We start from the raw sequence: 17,908 nt of genomic DNA, 5'->3' as shown, positions 1-17,908 counted from the left end.
CGTATGTGTCCTGTACAGACTCTACCTAGGTGTATGCCTACTAATACGTACTATATAAGATACTTGCGTATTTACAGAGTAGCTCTTATGATGATTTTCGGCACTTATGTGTGTATGTGCAAACATGTATGCATCATGCATGTTTATTATTCTAAACATTTATACATGTAATTGGTGTGTAAATGTTAGCACTCACTTTATAGGATTACCCCCACTTCCCTGTGCCTTGTTTAGATGGACAATATATATATATAAATAATTGTGAGGTGCAGTTCCTTAGGTGAGCTCTTTGCCACAAGCTCACTACTAGGTGAGCTTGTGGCAAAGAGCATACAGAACAGGAAGATGTATGTGGGGTGAGACAACAACTGAGCTAGTACAGTACACTGCCTTTGAAGGCCTTGACAGCAAGTTACTGGCAATCATTCAATGCACAATACAGCAAAGCCATAAGAGAATGGAGATGGGGGATGGGGTGAAAATAGCAAAAAAAAAAAAAAAAAAATTGGGGCCATTGAAATGTAGAGCGTGGGATAAACATAAAGGAATCCTATTCAGAAGGAATGGATCCTAAGGAGCTTAGCCGAGATTGGGAGGCAGAGCCAGCTGGTGGTGGGAGGTGAGGATAGTGCTGGGCAGACTTATACGGTCTGTGCCAGAGCCAGTGGTGGAAGGCGGGGCTGGTGGTTGGGAGGCGGGGATAGTGCTGGGCAGACTTATAGGGTCTGTGCCCTGAAGAGGACAGGTACAAATCAAAGTAGGGTATACACAAAAAGTAGCACATATGAGTTTGTCTTGTTGGGCAGACTGGATGGACCATGCAGGTCTTTTTCTGCCGTCATTTACTATGTTATCTAAAAAGTACATAAGGATAGTCATGATCACAGTGAGTTTTCGCTACTATGCTGAGCAATAGCCAGAACTACTAACTCTCAATGCAAAAAAAAAAAAAAAACCAGCAAGAAGATAGATCCTGGTGAGCTCAGACACACAGAAGGAAACAGCAAATTTCTGCTGACCAGCTGAGAGGAACTTTGCATTTCCTGCCCTTCAAAACATCTGTGTTTACACAGACCTGCCATTATTTCAAGCAGAGGCTCAGTCACACAGTAGGCTATACTATGATCCCCCACCCCAAAGCATACACAACAGTCGCCCTCCGAAGAAGGTGGGGGGGAGGGACTTTTAACCTTTTCTTTCCTGCACGGAAATGTTTCACATAAAACAAGCAGGGAAGAGAGTGGGGGTGATCAGAATTGGACTAAAAAGATTCTCTTATCCTTGATTTTCCACATACACATATAGTCCCCTGGCATGCTGCATTGAGCTGGTTATGGACATCTCCTTAGTGAAGCAAAAGAAGAACTGATGTATAATTATGGGGGTAATTTTGAGTAATCCACTTATTTCCAAAGGACATGCACACTTTGTATGTAATCTTCAAAGGGAAGTATATGCTCTAAAAAGCATCCATATATTCTACATGGGCTGTTTTTTTCAGGCAGCCAAGGGTAGGGGGGAATAACCTGCATACATTTCAAAATCAAAAGTATGCACAGTATTTCCTCCTGCCTAAATACCCACAAGAGTACCTCCTCACAATCCAGCTAAAAGTATGTGCACTGAGGAAGTCTTCACTGACACTTAGCCAGGCAGGGGTGCAGAGCAATTTTTAAGTAGGCCAATTTACCCAGATAAATGGCTATATTTATTTTCTTATTTACAAACATCTATAGCTTTCCATATGCAAACATTGTGTTCACCAGGCAGATCAACCAGTGACTGCATAGCAAACAAGAATGTAAGATTTACCTTACTGGTTGTTACCCCTTCCTATCAGCAGATGGAGGTAGAGAAACTGAACTATTCCAGTGATATCACTGGTATAAGGTCTGGTGCAGCCTGGTATATTGTTGTTGTTGTTTTTTAACTAGCATAACTATGTACGAGAGAGAGAGAGAGAGAGAGAGAGAGAGAAAGAAAGTGAGCAGGCAAAGCCTGAGAGATATCCCATAAGCTGCATTCTTCCACGGCAGGTCCTGGCCTGGTCTAGCAGAACTCAAGGAAAGAAAATTGACAGGTATGAATAATTTTATCTTTCTTATTGTCTTTGATAGACCAGTCCAGATAAGCAGAAAGCACAAAAGCAATATTCTTCATGGAGGTGGAAAACAAAGCCCCCTAAACCACAGCCCTATCAAGGGCAGCATTGCCTCTGGCCATAAGTACATAAGTAATGCCATACTGGGAAAAGACCAAGGGTCCATCGAGCCCAGCATCCTGTCCACGACAGCGGCCAATCCAGGCCAAGGGCACCTGGCAAGCTTCCCAAACGTACAAACATTCTATACATGTTATTCCTGGAATTGTGGATTTTTCCCAAGTCCATTTAGTAGCGGTTTATGGACTTGTCCTTTAGGAAACCGTCCAACCCCTTTTTAAACTCTGCTAAGCTAACCGCCTTCACCACTTTCTCCGGCAACAAATTCCAGAGTTTAATTATACGTTGGGTGAAGAAATATTTTCTCCGATTTGTTTTAAATTTACTACACTGTAGTTTCATCGCATGCCCCCTAGTCCTAGTATTTTTGGAAAGCGTGAACAGACGCTTCACATCCACCTGTTCCACTCCACTCATTATTTTATATACCTCTATCATGTCTCCCCTCAGCCGTCTCTTCTCCAAGCTGAACAGCCCTAGCCTCCTTAATCTTTCTTCATAGGCCAGGATATCAATCTTGTAGTGTCTTACAAAGGAATATAGCAACGACTACATCGCTGCCTTGCCAATATCCTCTGGAGTGACCGCCCAAGATTCAGCCCAGGAGGCCACCTGTACCCAAGTGGAATGCGCCTTGAGGCCACCTGGAACTACCTAACTGTGAATGATGTAGGCTATCTCAATATCATCGACCCTTGCATCCTATCTCTAATAGTGGTCAATGCAGATCAAAAGTTCCCAGCTGAATCCCAAAGAGTAGCCTTAAATACATCCTGAGAGACAGCTGCTGTTAGAATTCTTTCTAAATTCTTTAGGAGACAACATCTATAGGGAAAATAGGCTGAGCTCTTGAATACTGAGGTTCTGCACTCTACTCCCTCATTGTCTTGCTGTCTCTTTGTTGACTACCAAGACAACTACGTATGTGGCCCTGGGCAAACCTTTGAAAATGGGCCCTCTGCTGCGTCAGATCTCTGAATTTCTGATCTGCACAGCAACTCTCTGAAGCTTACCTTGTGGCTGCTACTGCTGCAGTAAATGCACTTGAGCCATAGGAACAAAAAGAAGAAGCCTGTGTACCTTTTATGACTCAAGTAAGAAGTAGAGCCATGGGGCGCATACAAAATTTGGGCCTGTAGTCTACATCAAGGACCTGGAAGACAGTTTTCAGAATGGCATTGGCAGTCTTGCACTCCTGGCAGAATTTACCTGTGAGCCTCCTGTTATGCAAGACTCTGGGCAACCACCCCTTTTCTCATAAGTAAGGTAGCCTGACACAGCAGCAATGTGGATACATGGATGTCGCCAGGCAATTTTTCACTTTCTAATTTCTAGTAGCAGGTTTATGTCCATCACTTGCAACTTTCTGATATTGTGGTTATTAAACCTGTGAGGATGAAATAACATTGCAAAAAAAAAAAAAAGTCCACCCAGTCTGTGTGGGAGACATCAAGGTCAAGTACAACTGCATCCTTCACTTTATCTCCAAGCAGATTGTCTCCTAGTCAAGGGTCATCTGCAAAGCGGTCGCGCAAATCTCGCAGACCAGAGTCTTTTAACCAAGTGGTTCTTTTGCTCTGATTGCTACATCAGTAATGCAGCATAGGTGCTGCAAAGAAAGCGATAAGCACACTCCTGGAGGTCAAAGTGTAATGAAAGGGAAAGGGAAGGGGATGGGATTTGATATACAGCCTTTCTGTGGTTACAATAAAAGCAATTTACGTATTATACACTTATTTGGTAGCTGGAGCAATGGAGGGTTAAGTGACTCGCCCAGAGTCACAAGGAGCTACAGTGGGTCACAAACCCAGTTCCCCTGGTTCTCAGGCCACTGCACTAGCCAACTTGTTTTTGCATTTCAGGTGAAGTGGCATGAGATTGTGCAAGTTGTAACACCAGCAAGTGATGGTAGTCAAGGGGGGGAAAGGAATTGGGACTTGATATACTGTCTTTCTGAGGTTTTTGCAACTACATTCAAAGGGGTTTATATATATTCAGGTACTTATTTTGTACCAGGGGCAATGGAGGGTTAAGTGACTTGCCCAGAGTCACAAGGAGCTGCAGTGGGAATCGAACTCAGTTCCCCAGGATCAAAGTCCACTGCACTAACCACTAGGCTACTCCTTCACTCAAGTGAAGGATTTGTAGCTAATATTTTCACAGTCAACATGAAGCCTTGGTAGACCTTTCTTCCTACCATGCTTGTTATCTCTGCCCGGAGTCAAAGTATATACACTGAGTTGAACTTCTTATTAAACCGCTGTATAGAGAAGGGGGGGGGGTGTCTCTCACTGCTTCATCTGTACAAGCTTAAGGATTCTAGGCATAGGCACTGTCACAGCCTCATTAGGGGGATCATCAAACTGAAGAATGTTCAACATCATGGCCCTGGACTCATTCTCAGTCTCCACATAAAGGCAGTATATCAAATCCCATCCCCTTCCCTTTCATTACACTTTGACCTCTAGGAGTATGCTTATTGCTTTCTTTACACCACCTATGCTGTTATTATATGGCATTCCACATTGCTGATGTAGCAATCGGAGCAAAAGAACTACTTGGTAAGAGCCTCTGGTCTGCGAGATTTGCACGACCGCCTTGCAGATGGCCCTTGACTAGGAGACAATCTGCTTGGAGTTAAAGTGAAGGATGCAGTTTCTCAGATTATGCTCAATTGCGCCACCATATGCAAGCTGTCTTCTCAACCATCCAATCAGGCTTCTCAATTATCGCAGTTCACAACAACCCTATATAAGAAGCAATATTTTCAACAAGCCTAATGGGGTGGACAAGCTATCCTTTTTAGATTTTGTTTGGGAAATGGCTTTCTGGAGGTGACTTTCTCCTTTCATATGGAGAGTAGAGTCTGAAGGAAGACCAAAGGACCCCTCCTCCAAGAAGACCTCTGATGCCTCCTCAGACACCCAGAATCAAATTCATAAAAGTACTTCCTCAGAGACTTCCGAGTATCCGCCTGCCTCGAACAACTGACACCATGGTCAGGCCTGGAACAGGAGCATCAAGGTACTGGGGAATCCCGATGTCCCAACGAGGCCCTGCCCATCCCCCTCCCCCAAGAGAGTGGAGATCAATACTGGTTCAGTGCACATTGGTTCCAATGCCCTTTGAAGCTTTGTGTCAATGTGCTTCCCACAGGCAGTGGCATGGACCTCCAGAGTAGGCTGGATCACCTGAGTTGCTGGCATGATGCCCTTGATGCTCCTCAAGGACTGCCATCAATGAAGGCTGGGGCTAAGCCAAAGTGGTCATGCCTTCAAAGTTATCTGGTGAGTATTGGTGACCTGGTCTCAGCTCGATGGAGGCTGTCACACCCCATCTGATTCCTAGGAAGGTAAGCGGCCTTCATGTTGGAAGCACGTCAAGGACATCAATAACCTCAATGCCTCAGTGTTCTCGATGCCATGCTTCAAAGGGAATTGATGCGATGCTTCTTGGCCTCCACACAGCAACGATAAGAAAGATGATCCTTCTTCACCCTCAAGAGGGGATTAGATAATGCCTGATTCCAACAGCTGCTACCAATGCTTGATGCTGAGGAGGGTGGAGGCCCAGCTCTCAGGGCCAAAGAGACCAATGCCTCTGATGCCAAAGTTGATGGACTGGACTTTTCAGTACCAAAAATCCATTTGTGCTGCTTCTCTCAACTTCTGATACCTCTCCTTAATACCTGTGAACAGAGTTTATAAGAAGAAGGATCATGATCAGGCCCCAGGCATTGTAGACACCAGTAGTAAATGTCTGTGAGGGACATGGTCTTGTAGCACTTTTTAAAAAAACTTCTGGAAGTTTTCTTGGCCATGTCGTGACAATGGTGGGTGAAAAGGTGCCCACAAGCACAAAGAGCCATTTCCAAACACTTCTAGAATAAACACCAGGATGTGTTTCTTGCACCGGGCTCTGTCAGATGACATCACCCATTAATGAGATTATTTCATCCTGCTTGTCCTTGGAGAACACCTGATAATACAAGTAAGCAACTTTGCTTTCTCTGAGGCAAGCAGGATATGCAATCCCACAAGTGGGAATTCCTAGATACAGGTTGGCTTTAATAAACAAGGGGGGAAATGTAAAACATAATGCTAATGGGCAGCAGACATGTTTTTGCTGAAAACAGGCTTTCTGATTTTTTTTAATGAAAGCAACTGGAAATAATTAAAATGGACCCTAGAGGAGATGAAATTGGATTCTGAAGCTTGAACAGATTTACCAAATCTATTGTCATTTTGAAAATCTCTATCCAAACAAAAAAAAGGGGTATGAATATGTGGACAGAAGTCAATATCATTGTCTTGCAGACCTCCTTCATAGAGGCTGACCTTAAGTGGACCACTGATGCTGTCATGGCTCTGAAATTATGAGTCTTGACATGGCTTTACAGGGTCAAGCCTGCCTGGGCATAACTGAAAGAGATACAATTTATATCCAATTTAAAAGTGTGTGCTTGCTTACAACAACCTCAGGTTTCTTGGGGTCACAGGAAACAAAAAAACTGGACTTTAAGGGTTTTAGTGCACTCCAATCCAAGATATGAAAGGAATGTTCACCTTCATGGACATGTGACTTGGGAAAAATGCTGGAAGGATGATTGAAAGGCAATGGTAGAATTTAAGATGTATGTGATAAATGGCACACTAGCATTTTTAGCGCATGCTAAAAATAAGCACATGCTAAATGTTAGAGACACCCATATATTTCTATGGGTGTCTCTAGCATTTAGTGCACACTAATCATTAGCATGCACTAAAAACGCTAGTGCGCCTTTGTAAAAGATCCCCTAAGGTCTAGAGCTCACTGACTCTGCATGTCAAAGTGACCACAATCAAAGACAGGATCTCCCAGGTTAGGTAAAATACATAGAGGGGCATAATCGAACGTCGCCGGCGATCTATGTTGGCAGCAGCGCTACAGCTGGCTGGAACCGTATTATCGAAAAAGATGGCCGGCCATCTTTTTTTTCGATAATACGGTTTAGCCCGGCCAAATGCCTTGGAGTTCGCCGGGTTTGAGATGGCCGGGTTTGTTTTTCAGCGATAATGGAAAGTTATGTTGGCCATCTCAAACCCCGGCCAAATTCAAGGCATTTGGCCGTGGGAGGAGCCAGCATTTTTAGTGCACTGGCCCCCCTGACATGCCAGGACACCAACCAGCCACCCTAGGGGTCACTGCGGTGGACTTCAGAAAAGCTCCCACGTGCATAGCTCCCTTACTTTGGGAGCTGAGCCCCCCAAACTCCCCCCCCCCCCCAAACCCACTACCCACAAATGTACTGCACCCACTAAAATTGCTCCAGGGACCTGCATACAGCCTCTAGGACTTATTGCTGCTGTATAACTTTGGCACACCAGTTCACACCTGAAGACTAATCTCTCTGAAAAAGTCCTTTCTTGAAATAACCACGTTTACTCACAGTTAACTGCAGATCAGAGTCCCCTGGTACTAAGATTAGCAGTAGGTCAGAGCTGGCACAATGGTGTACAATGCCCTCTTACAGCACCATTCAAGGTAAGAACTACGTTCTCTAACGTGGGTAACACAGGAAAGGGAACTAAAACTGGCTTACAAAAATGGCCACTACTGCATGGACTACAACAGGAAACAAAACAGGGCACACTGACCCAGTTAGCAGGGGGGAAAAGCACCATGGGAGTAGAGCCCAGTACCCTACACCCACCACAAAGCATTGCGGATGTGACTCTGCAGGGCACCAAACAGAAAAGGTGTCACACTCACCCGAGAGCCACATCGCAACCAGGGAAAGGCTGTCGGAGGATAGCACACATTCTGCTGTCATGGAGGTGGGTATGGCATTTGAGGCTGGCATACAGGCTGGCAAAAAAGGTTTTTAGTTTTATTTTTTTAGTATGGAAGGGGGTTGGTGACTACTGGGGGAGTATGGGGAGGTCATCCCTCATTCCCTCCAGTGGTCATCTGGTCAGTTGGGGCACCTTTTTGAGGCTTGGTCGTGAAAATAAAAGGACCAAGTAAACCCGGCGAAATACTGCTTAACGCCGCTTTTTTTTTTCCATTATCGGCGAAAGCCGGCCATCTGGTAGCCACGCCCATGCCCGCCCATGTCCCGCTTTGCTAATCTACCGACACGCCCCCTTGAACTTTCGCCGGCAAAGCAACGGGAAAGCGGCGATGCTGTCTAAAATGCCGCTTTCGATTATACCGATTTCGCCGTTTTTAAGAAATCGCCGGCCATCTCCCAATTTGTGTTGGAAGATAGCCGGCGATCACTTTCGATTATAAGCTGGATAGTAACATAGTAGATGACGGCAGAAACAGACCTGCACGGTCCATCTAGTCTGCCCAACAATTTAAACTAATATGTGCTACTTTATGTGTATACCTGACCGGGTACTTAGCTCACAGAAGCCTAGGGATTCAAGGAAGTTTTCATCAGTTGTGTCAGAACCATGCTAAAGTCCCAAGACACAACAAAGCAGTTTGATAGCAAGCATCGGTAGAAACAAGTCCCAGATAAAACAAACAAAGTCTACAAAGAGATGGATTTACCTTCTACATAGTAGTAATATGCACCAAGTACACAAAGATGCACCCTAACAGAGTTGTTGTTTTTTAAAGCCTGGCTCCAGAAGTTACAGAAGGTATTCAAACATTTTTTTGAATGAGACAAGAAAACAGATCTATGGTCTGTCCATCACACCAAACAGCAAACCTCTTTCATTTAAGACTTTAAAGCTCTGCTAGTGGAAACACTCCTAGAAAAAAATTTTTTTTGAGAGATAACTTCAGATAGATTCAGAGAGGTGAATGTTTCCCCTTAACATCCAGGCTGTAAAGGTTAGAAACCCAATGCTGGGATGATCCTATTCTGATCAATTTCCTGATAGACAGCTTCCAAAGGAGCACTAACCAGATTTGTCCTGACCTACAAGGAGCTATGTGTATCATAGTACCCTTATCTTGCTTGATTTTTAAGACTATTTCCGCTATCGGAGGTATCACAAAATATGCATACAGAAGATCCCCCAACCTAGGAGGAAGGCATATGAAGCTAGTTTGCCCCTATCCTGGAACAAAAGTGTTTAAAAGGGACACAACAGATTTATTGAAGGTGTCCTCCACTTACAAAATATCCAGTCTGTTATGTCTCTATCCATGGATCATTAGAGTGATTGTAGGATTTGAGTCAGTTTGTCTGCTAGGACAGCGGTTCCCAAACCTGATCTGGAGGCACCCCAGCCAGATTTCAGAATATCAACAATGAATACTCATGAGAGAGATCTGCATGTAGTGAAGGCAGTGCATGCAAATCTCTCTCATGAATATTCATTTTGGATATCCTGAAAACCTGACTGGCTGGGGTGCCTCCAGGACCAAGTTTGGGAACCACTGTGCTAGGATGTTTCCTTTCCTGCAAGGTAAGTAGCTCTGAGGGTCATCCCCAGAGAAGTGGCCCAATTCCACATATTGACAGTTTCCTAACACAGGAAGCATGACCCTATGCCTCCATGCTTGTTCACATATTATATAGCTAATTATTTGGACTATTATTATGTATTCAAATATGTTAGTCACCTCTACAGAAATGCCCAAAACAGTTTACAACCATATAAAAAGCAACTCCAGAAATTAAATCAATCAACTGAAACATCAACAGTATAAAAACCCAAACCCTATTTAATACAAATATCACATCTAGGCTATAGAATTGTATTATTTTACGGCTACCTGATCTCTGAATCCTCTTAGAGCATTTAAAATTGTCTTTAGATCTAAGAAATTCATCTGAGTAGACTATAACTCAAGATATGGAGCCGACTCTGTGGGTGCTGTGGGTGCTTGAGCACCCTCAATATTGAGAAACTTCCTTGTATGTGTCCAAGGAGGGGTTATTTCCATTAGGCTTAGCACCCCCAATAATTTTGAAAAGTTGGCTCCTGGAGCCTTTCTATATTAGAACAATTAGGGCTTGGGGGACTCCTCTGGTTAGATCTAATTGTACTGATCACGATAGCAGAGTCCCTAGGCTATTTGGTGACTTAGATGGCATTTCATAGGCTCTGAGTGGATTAACTTGCTGCATAAGCTCTACTGGATTTATTATTTCATGTTGAGATTGCTCTGAGAGTAGCACGTACTGTTCAAACCATGATTTTCAATACCTTCAACATGTCTCAAGCTGCTGACTCTTTCTGACGTCTTCCATTTTGAAATCTAAGGTTGTGACCCTTTCTTATGGAAGGAAAAGCTTTCAACTGAATTATGTCTAGTATGAATTCCAAATGTGGTGATAAGTTGCAATGGTGACTCCAAAAAACTGGTGGTTTTGTTCAATGATACTTAGGCCCCTACCTAAGAGGTACTCTTAACCAGTCGATTGTCCAGAATGAGGAACAAGTACACTCCCAGTCTGCATAGATGCATCGCTACTGTATCTAGGCATTTTGTGAATAAAGGATCTTGCTATTAATATTGGAGTAGTCATTTGGTAAAAGTGTGTAAGTTTATGTGACTAGACTGAAATTGAGATACTCAGTAGAGGTATTCGAATACAACCTAGGAAAAAAATGAGATATCTCTTCTGAGTTGTGTGTACCTTTAATGTGGATATAGATATCCTTCAGATGGCAACATTGAGTGGTCAGACTCAGAGTGCACATGTACTGGGGAAAGCCAATGAATCTCTGTGAGAGGTAGGTAAGACGGGATAGAAAAAAGTAGATAAACCCCAGACAGATGTGAATGAAGTCTAGGCTGATTCTGACTGATCTGGAAGCCCAAAGTAGCTGTGCCAAAAGCCTCTCCAAAACTCCCATACATATCTGAAGTGCATCACTGGACCTGTAATTCCTCATGTTCTCAAAATGTAACCCTTTCAGGGTGACGGTAGTTACACTACAGTAATTCCTATCACCTTGTATCAGATTACTTGTAGAAGGACCACTATAGAATATGCTAGAACTACATGATATTTCTGTAGATTATTGACTGTTCTCCATTTATTTTTTCAAAACCTAGTACTAACAAACAAGGAAGAGGAATGAGAGGAACAAAGGTAATTATAAGGGATGCATTCTCCATGTAGCACATGAATAGAGCTTCTATTCTTAGTTGTTTATTTTCCAGCTAATTAGGGGAGTTTGAAGGATACAAAAAAAAAAAAACTGGTGTTTACTAGTGTTTCTACACCGCAGGCACTACTTCTGGGTACCTTTTCAAATGGAATTAAATATGTACATTTGTGCCACTTAGAGTCAGCACAGAGAAAACTGAAAAGCTAAGTGGAGGTTACAAGAAAAACCAGGGCAGGGATGAAAGAATACTAGAGGAAGTGGTGATTTCCTTTGTTTAATCAATGAGCACCTATTTTAGGGCCCCTTTTATGAAGCTGCGGCAAAAAGGGGCCTGCGCTGGCGTCATTTTTGATTTGCATCAAGCCCCCCTTTTACCGCAGCGGGAAAAAGGCAAGTCTTTGTTTTTTTCAGGAAATGGCCGTGCGGCAAGTGAAGCACTTGCAGCACGGCCATTTCAAGGGGCAGAGAGCACTTACCACCACCCATTGAGGTGGCGGTAAGGGCTCCCTCGCTAACCCAGTGGTAACCGAGCAGTACGTGGCACTGCCCGATTAACGCTGGGTACACACCGGCGCTACAAAAATAAAATATTTTTATAGCACTGGATATGACACACACTGGGGGTGGGTGGCAATACTTCCCTTTTAGTGAGCGGTAAGCCCGGGTTGGGCTTACCGCCGCTTTGTAAAAGGACCCCTTAATTCTTTTCACCAGGAGTGCTTTATTGGTGTTTATCAGTTAAACTCTACAATCAGAAGCCCTACATATAAAGCAGACATAACCAGAGCGATTGTTATCTGCTTACCTAGGCCTTGTGAAATCGAATCTGCTGGCTCCTCCTACAGAGGCAGACTGGCTGTTAAGCTGGCTGTCATACTGCTTTCGACTGTGCTCCCTGCTTAGCACCCTGTAGGCTTCATTCAGCTTTACAAACTGGGTATGCAGACTGGGATTGTTAGGGTCACTGTCAGGATGGAGCTGCAAGAAAATAGGCAGTCATTTTAGCAGTCGACTGATTTGATTTTCACAATAATTCATATGCATGTGAGTCAGGAAAAAACTTCCATAAGCGAACAACAGTTCCAAACAAAAGAGTGGAAGACACCCTGACAAAGTCCAAGATAAAAAGTCCTTTTATGCTTTAAACACAATGGAGATATTCTCTCAGTACAATCTTCGCATGCAGTATACAGGATGCACTTGTCCCCTGACAAAGGCATATGTGCTGAAACCAGTGGCGTAGCCACAGGTGGGCCTGGGTGGGCCAGGGCCCACCCACTTAGGGTTCGGGCCCATCTAACAGTAGCACACATTTAGTGGTAGTTGGTGGGGATTCCAAGCTCCGCCAGCTGAAGGCTTCCCCCTGATGGTAACGAAAAGGCTACTCTCCACGATCCCGGCACCTGCACATTCTCAGTTTTCAGCGCATGCCTGCAGCAGACTGCCAAGGTGGAAAGAAGCATTTTCCCGCCAGCTGAGATATTTTTTTGGGGGTGGGGGTGGGGGAAAACACTTGGTGCCCACCCAGTTCTTGCCTAGGCCCACCCAAAATCTGTTTTCTGGCTACGCCCCTGGCCGAAACGCGGCCTATGTTGGGATTTTTTGTCAAGTGCATCCTGTGCGGCCTATGTTGGGATTTTTTGTCAAGTGCATCCTGTATATGGTATGTAAAGATTGTAATGAGAGAATAAAGCCTCTTGTAAAATAGGAGTAAAGCTGCACATCCTAAGGGAGCAGCGATTTTAGAAAGCTGGATGGCGGGAGGTTGGTGGAATCATAGTTTCTACTCTCTGATAGACTTGGGAACAGCTTTCTAAAATTGCTGCTCTCTCTACAAAGGGTGCTAATTCCAGCAGCACTCCCCTCCCCCAGCCATCCCCATCCCGATGTAAATTTTCACTCCCCCCCAAACAGGACACCCAACATTAAAGTCTTGCCCTCGACATTAAAAACGCCTGACAGCACCTGATACCCCTGCTCCATTAAAGTACCACCTCCTTGAAATCACCCATATGAAAAGAACACATATATAGAAACTTGACCCCTAGTGGTAATATTGTAGTATTACCACTTGAAATCTTGATAGCTATTTTAGATTCTGATGGCCACAATGTGGGTGCAAGTGGGCATTGCTTCTGGTAAGCCCAAGGACTAGGTAGGTAGGCTTGCAGCCCCAGGCCAATTTGTGAGGTCCTTGGGCCTGGGGGGGGGGGGGGCTGACCCCAAGCTACAGGCTACCTTTAACAAAAAATAAGAAATAACATCTTTTGGCCTAACAACAGGCAAGAACCATGAATAATGCAACAACAACTGAACAATAATCTCGTTTTCTTTTTCTCATTTTTTTTAAACAGCCTGGAACTGAAATAAATGGGCCTAAGGGAATGCACGTGAATTCTGCTGACCACACTGTCTTGTTTCAAACAGTAATGGGATATGAATGTGTGGATCAAAGACTACATTGCAGCCATAGGCGGTCGGTGGCCCAACTGTTTGGGGAGGCTAAAGGGGCGGGGTCAGGGGCGATGCCAGGGGTGGGGTTTACATCCATAATTATCTGACAACACAGAAAAAAAATAAGTAAAAGTAAAATAGTAACAAGTAATATCTTTTATTACATTTAGATATTAGATATGTATCATATGTCAAAGAATAAAGTGGTTGCTCAAACTGTCTGAGAGCTTGATGGCTGAACAGTATAGTTGGAAGGAAAGTGCATTTCTATAGAACAGGCAGTCAGAACTTTTGGATGACACAAAAGCACCAGTGCTAAGGTCCAATTTCCAGAGTGCAGAGATACCAAGGGTGTCCCATCCCAAATGTGAAAAGTAAAGTACCACCCCAATTAGTGAGATTCAAGGTTAGCAAGTGACAGTTGAGCTACTACTGAGAATGCTATGAGCTAAATTAAGTCCAAATTCTAATATTAGGCATATTAAAAAGAAATGCAAAACCTTCAAAAAGTCATTCAGGACCTATAAAGCAAATTGACTGTAACATAAGAATAGCCATACTGAGTCAGACCAACAGGTTTAAATTTCAGAAACTGACACATTCCACTCACTAAATTAAAAAATGAATAAATATTTGAAACAAAAATGTATAACAAGGTGATACCTTTTTATTTAACTAATTTAATAAATGTTTTGACTAGCTTTTTGGAGTTTACTAACCTGAGGAAGGAGGTTTAGACCTCTGAAAGCAAGTCAAAAATGTATTTAGTCCAATAAAAAGTTGTCATCTTATTTTACATTTTTTTGTTTTATTTTTATTTATTAACCTGTAAAGTGGACTAACATGGCTACTTCATTTTACATTAAAATAATTTTACTTTTGCTATCTGGCATCTAATTTTTCTAATTGTGCAGGTCGCAGTCTCTGGTTACTGCCTTTCTATCTTTTAACTCTTTCCATATCTCCTGTTCATTTATCATTTTTCTCTCTTCAAATGTCTTCTTCACATCTTCTATTACATCCATCTCCGACACTGATTTTTCTTTCTTCCATTTTTCTGCCTTTCTGACCACTCAGACTTATCCATGCTTCATTTTCCCTGTTTTCCATCTTTTTCCCTCACCAAGGGTGTGTGTGTGTGTCTCCCTCTCAGCCATATCGGATCTGTCTCTCACTCTCCCACCCCACCATCCAGGATCTTGTGTGTGTGTCTCTCTCCCTGCCTGCCATAATCTCCTCTCTGTTTCTCTCCCTCCATCTAACTTTCTTCCCCCTCCCTGCCATGTAGCATCTCTTCTCTCTCTTCCCCTGCCCCAGGCACCCATGATCTCCTCTCTCTCTCCCACCTCACCCTACCTCACATACCATACAGATCTCTTCTCTGTCTCTCTCTCCCTCCATACAATGCACCTCTGTCTCTCTCCCACCTTCCAGCATTGCTCCTCCCTCTCTCTCTTCACTCTACACCTCAGCCTCTCTTCTTCCACTGCCTGTTTTTCTTTTCACTATCCAGCTTTGCTCCTCTGTCTCTCCCCCCCCCCCCCCCCCCAATATCCAGCTTTTTGCTCCTCTGTTTCTTCTCTCCCCCTAATATCCAGCTTTGCCTATCTGCCTCTTCTCCCCCAAAACATCTAGCCTTGCTTCTATGTCTGCCCCCCCCCCCCAAATATCGAACATTGTGCCTCTGCCTCTTCCCTCCCCCATCATCCTCTCTGTTTCCTCCCATTTCCTGCCTCGAGCATTATCTTCTCTCTCTTTTTTCTTCCCCCTAGCCGCAAAAAGAAAAAGAAGCTGGAACTTCCCTTCCATGCTGCCTTGCTGCCAAACCCACTGCCTCTCTGATTCAGTGGCCATCGGTAAACAAACACTATGCACGTAGCCATAGAGCTCTGCACGGCAGCGCTCACAGCTCTTCCGGTCCCACCCTCTCTGATGCAACATCCTGTTCAGGCAGGAACCGGCAATCTGTCAGCGATGTGCAGAGCTCTATGGCCCCGCACACAGTCTGTTTATTGATGGCCACTGAATCGGGGAGCAGAGAGTCTCAGGCAGAAAGGCAGCGGGGAGGGGAAGCTCCAGTTAATACTTTATGCTGCCACCAGATTGGGAAGCACTCCAAAAGAGGTTGCATTTGGGCTCCCCAAGCCTCTTATACGGGGCGCCTATGATTGCAGCTCTACAAATTTCCTCTATGGAGGCTGATCTCAAGTGGGCTACCAACACAGCCATTGCTCAACCATTATGCGCTGTAACATGACCCTCTGGAGACAACCCAGCCTGGGCTTAAGTAAAGGAAATTCAGTCTGCCAGCCAATCTGAAAGAGTGTGTTTGCCAATGGCAGCCCTCATCTTTTTTGGGTCGAAAGAAACAAAAAGCTGTGTGGACATTCTATGGGTTTCAGTCAGCTCTAGATAGAAGGCCAAGGCTCCCATGTGGTCTAAAGTGTGTGCAGTGCACTTTCACCTTTGTGGGCATGAGGTTTTGTAAAAAAAAAAAAAAAAAATGTTGGTAGAACAATAATTGAACTTAGGATAACTATACAAGGTCACTCTATTATGAATACAACTTCACAAGAAGAGGGAACCATATTTGTTTTGGCAAGTAGTGGGCAATCAGAATCATGAACCCTTGATCCTGTTTGATTTTCAGAAGATTTTTCGCTATTAGAAGAATTGGAGTGGGTATACACTGCCTTAACTGCCTTTGAAGGCTTCAGTTGACATCTTCCAACAGGCACTGCCATGGTCAAGAGAGTGGGAAGACCTGACTGATGTCAGAGGCAGCTTCAGCTGCTATAAGATCAAGCACTCCCCACGCATGCAGCCACATGCCCAAAGGGGTACGCCACGCTCCTTGGGAGCCCCTTAGCAGCACCTAGGAGCAGGGGATTATCGTCAATTTGTTCTCATGGGGAAGAGGAAAGGCACTAAAAGATATGCTGTGATACAATCGACTCTGGTTCCTGTAAGAAAACCTACGGAGGAGATTGTGATTCCTCTACAATTAATGTCCCCTCAAGATTTTGAGTAACATTGGTCCTGCAAATGCTTTGCTTACTTTGGGGGTAAGAACTCCTCCCCCTCACCCTTCTGCTCAAACTTCACCCGATGCATTCCTGAATCTTCTCAGGATGTTACTGAATCACATGCAACTCTATTGCTTACTTTTCATATAGATTCAGAAAAAGCTTATTCTTAAACTTTACTTTACGAGGAAAAATGTACCTTTTTTTGGACAAGAGATTAATGTTTTCCCTGATGTGACCAGACCTACTCGGTTATGTAGAGAAGCTTTTTTGGCTTTAAAACCTAGGGCCCTGTTTACTAAGCCGCGCTAGTAATTTTAGCGCGTCTTAAACAGTAGAGACACCCATAGGAATATATGGGTGTCTCTAGCATTTAGTGCGTGCTAAAAATGCTAATGCACCTTAGTAAACAGGGCCTCTATAGTTTTAGCCTTGAGATCTACTTTTTTTCAGATTTTTCCCCGTAAATTTCTCACATTAAGAAATGATAAATATATTTTGTTGATCCTCTACAGCTGAAGAGTTTTCTAGGTGAGAAAGCTGTACCACCATGATAATTTGCTGGGGTTTGTTTTATTTCTTTAAATGTTTTTTTTTCTAGAAAGTTGAATGAATGATTGGAGCTATTTTATTAAAAGGTATTTTGTTCCTACTGTTTGAGACTTGGCTGCAGATTGGGCTGATGTATTTTATTTTTGTTACATTTGTACCCCGCGCTTTCTCACTCATGGCAGGCTCAATGCAGCTTACATGGGGCAATGGAGGGTTAAGTGACTTGCCCAGAGTCACAAGGAGCTGCCTGTGCCTGAAGTGGGAATTAAACTCAGTTCCTCAGGACCAAAGTCCACCACCCTAACCACTAGGCCACTCCTCCACTCACACTCACACTCCACGTAATGTAGATTGGAAATTCTTAAATGTATAGAAATTACGTTTCTTTTTGAATTCTACTGCCTTTATCATTATTGCTTGTGAATACAAATAAAAATGAATTGAAGGATATGATGACAGAAGTTCTTACACCCAGCGAACAAGGAAGGCATCCAAGTCCTGTCTGCTGTGTGATCCTGGTCTGGAGCAGAACTGATGAACGTTGCTATTGTAATGAGTGGCAAAAAGATCTATTAAGGAAGTGCCCCACT

At 43.8% G+C, this 17,908-nt stretch overlaps 1 protein-coding gene across 6 annotated transcripts in view; it reads right to left on the bottom strand.

Moving 5' to 3' along the window:
* Positions 1–17,908, bottom strand: part of DNAJC4 (DnaJ heat shock protein family (Hsp40) member C4) — a 314,429-nt gene that overhangs the window by 111,789 nt on the left and 184,732 nt on the right. For all 6 annotated transcript variants that reach the window (XM_030218845.1, XM_030218850.1, XM_030218847.1 and 3 more), the window contains one exon: positions 12,092–12,264. In XM_030218845.1, coding sequence (XP_030074705.1) covers positions 12,092–12,264 — 173 coding nt within the window. The remainder of the gene's footprint in view (positions 1–12,091; positions 12,265–17,908) is intronic.

The sequence above is a fragment of the Microcaecilia unicolor genome, chromosome 11, assembly GCF_901765095.1.
Source record: "Microcaecilia unicolor chromosome 11, aMicUni1.1, whole genome shotgun sequence".
Classification (NCBI taxonomy): domain Eukaryota; kingdom Metazoa; phylum Chordata; class Amphibia; order Gymnophiona; family Siphonopidae; genus Microcaecilia; species Microcaecilia unicolor.
Note: the sequence above shows the minus strand (reverse complement) of the source record. Positions and strands in the feature narration are given on the sequence as shown.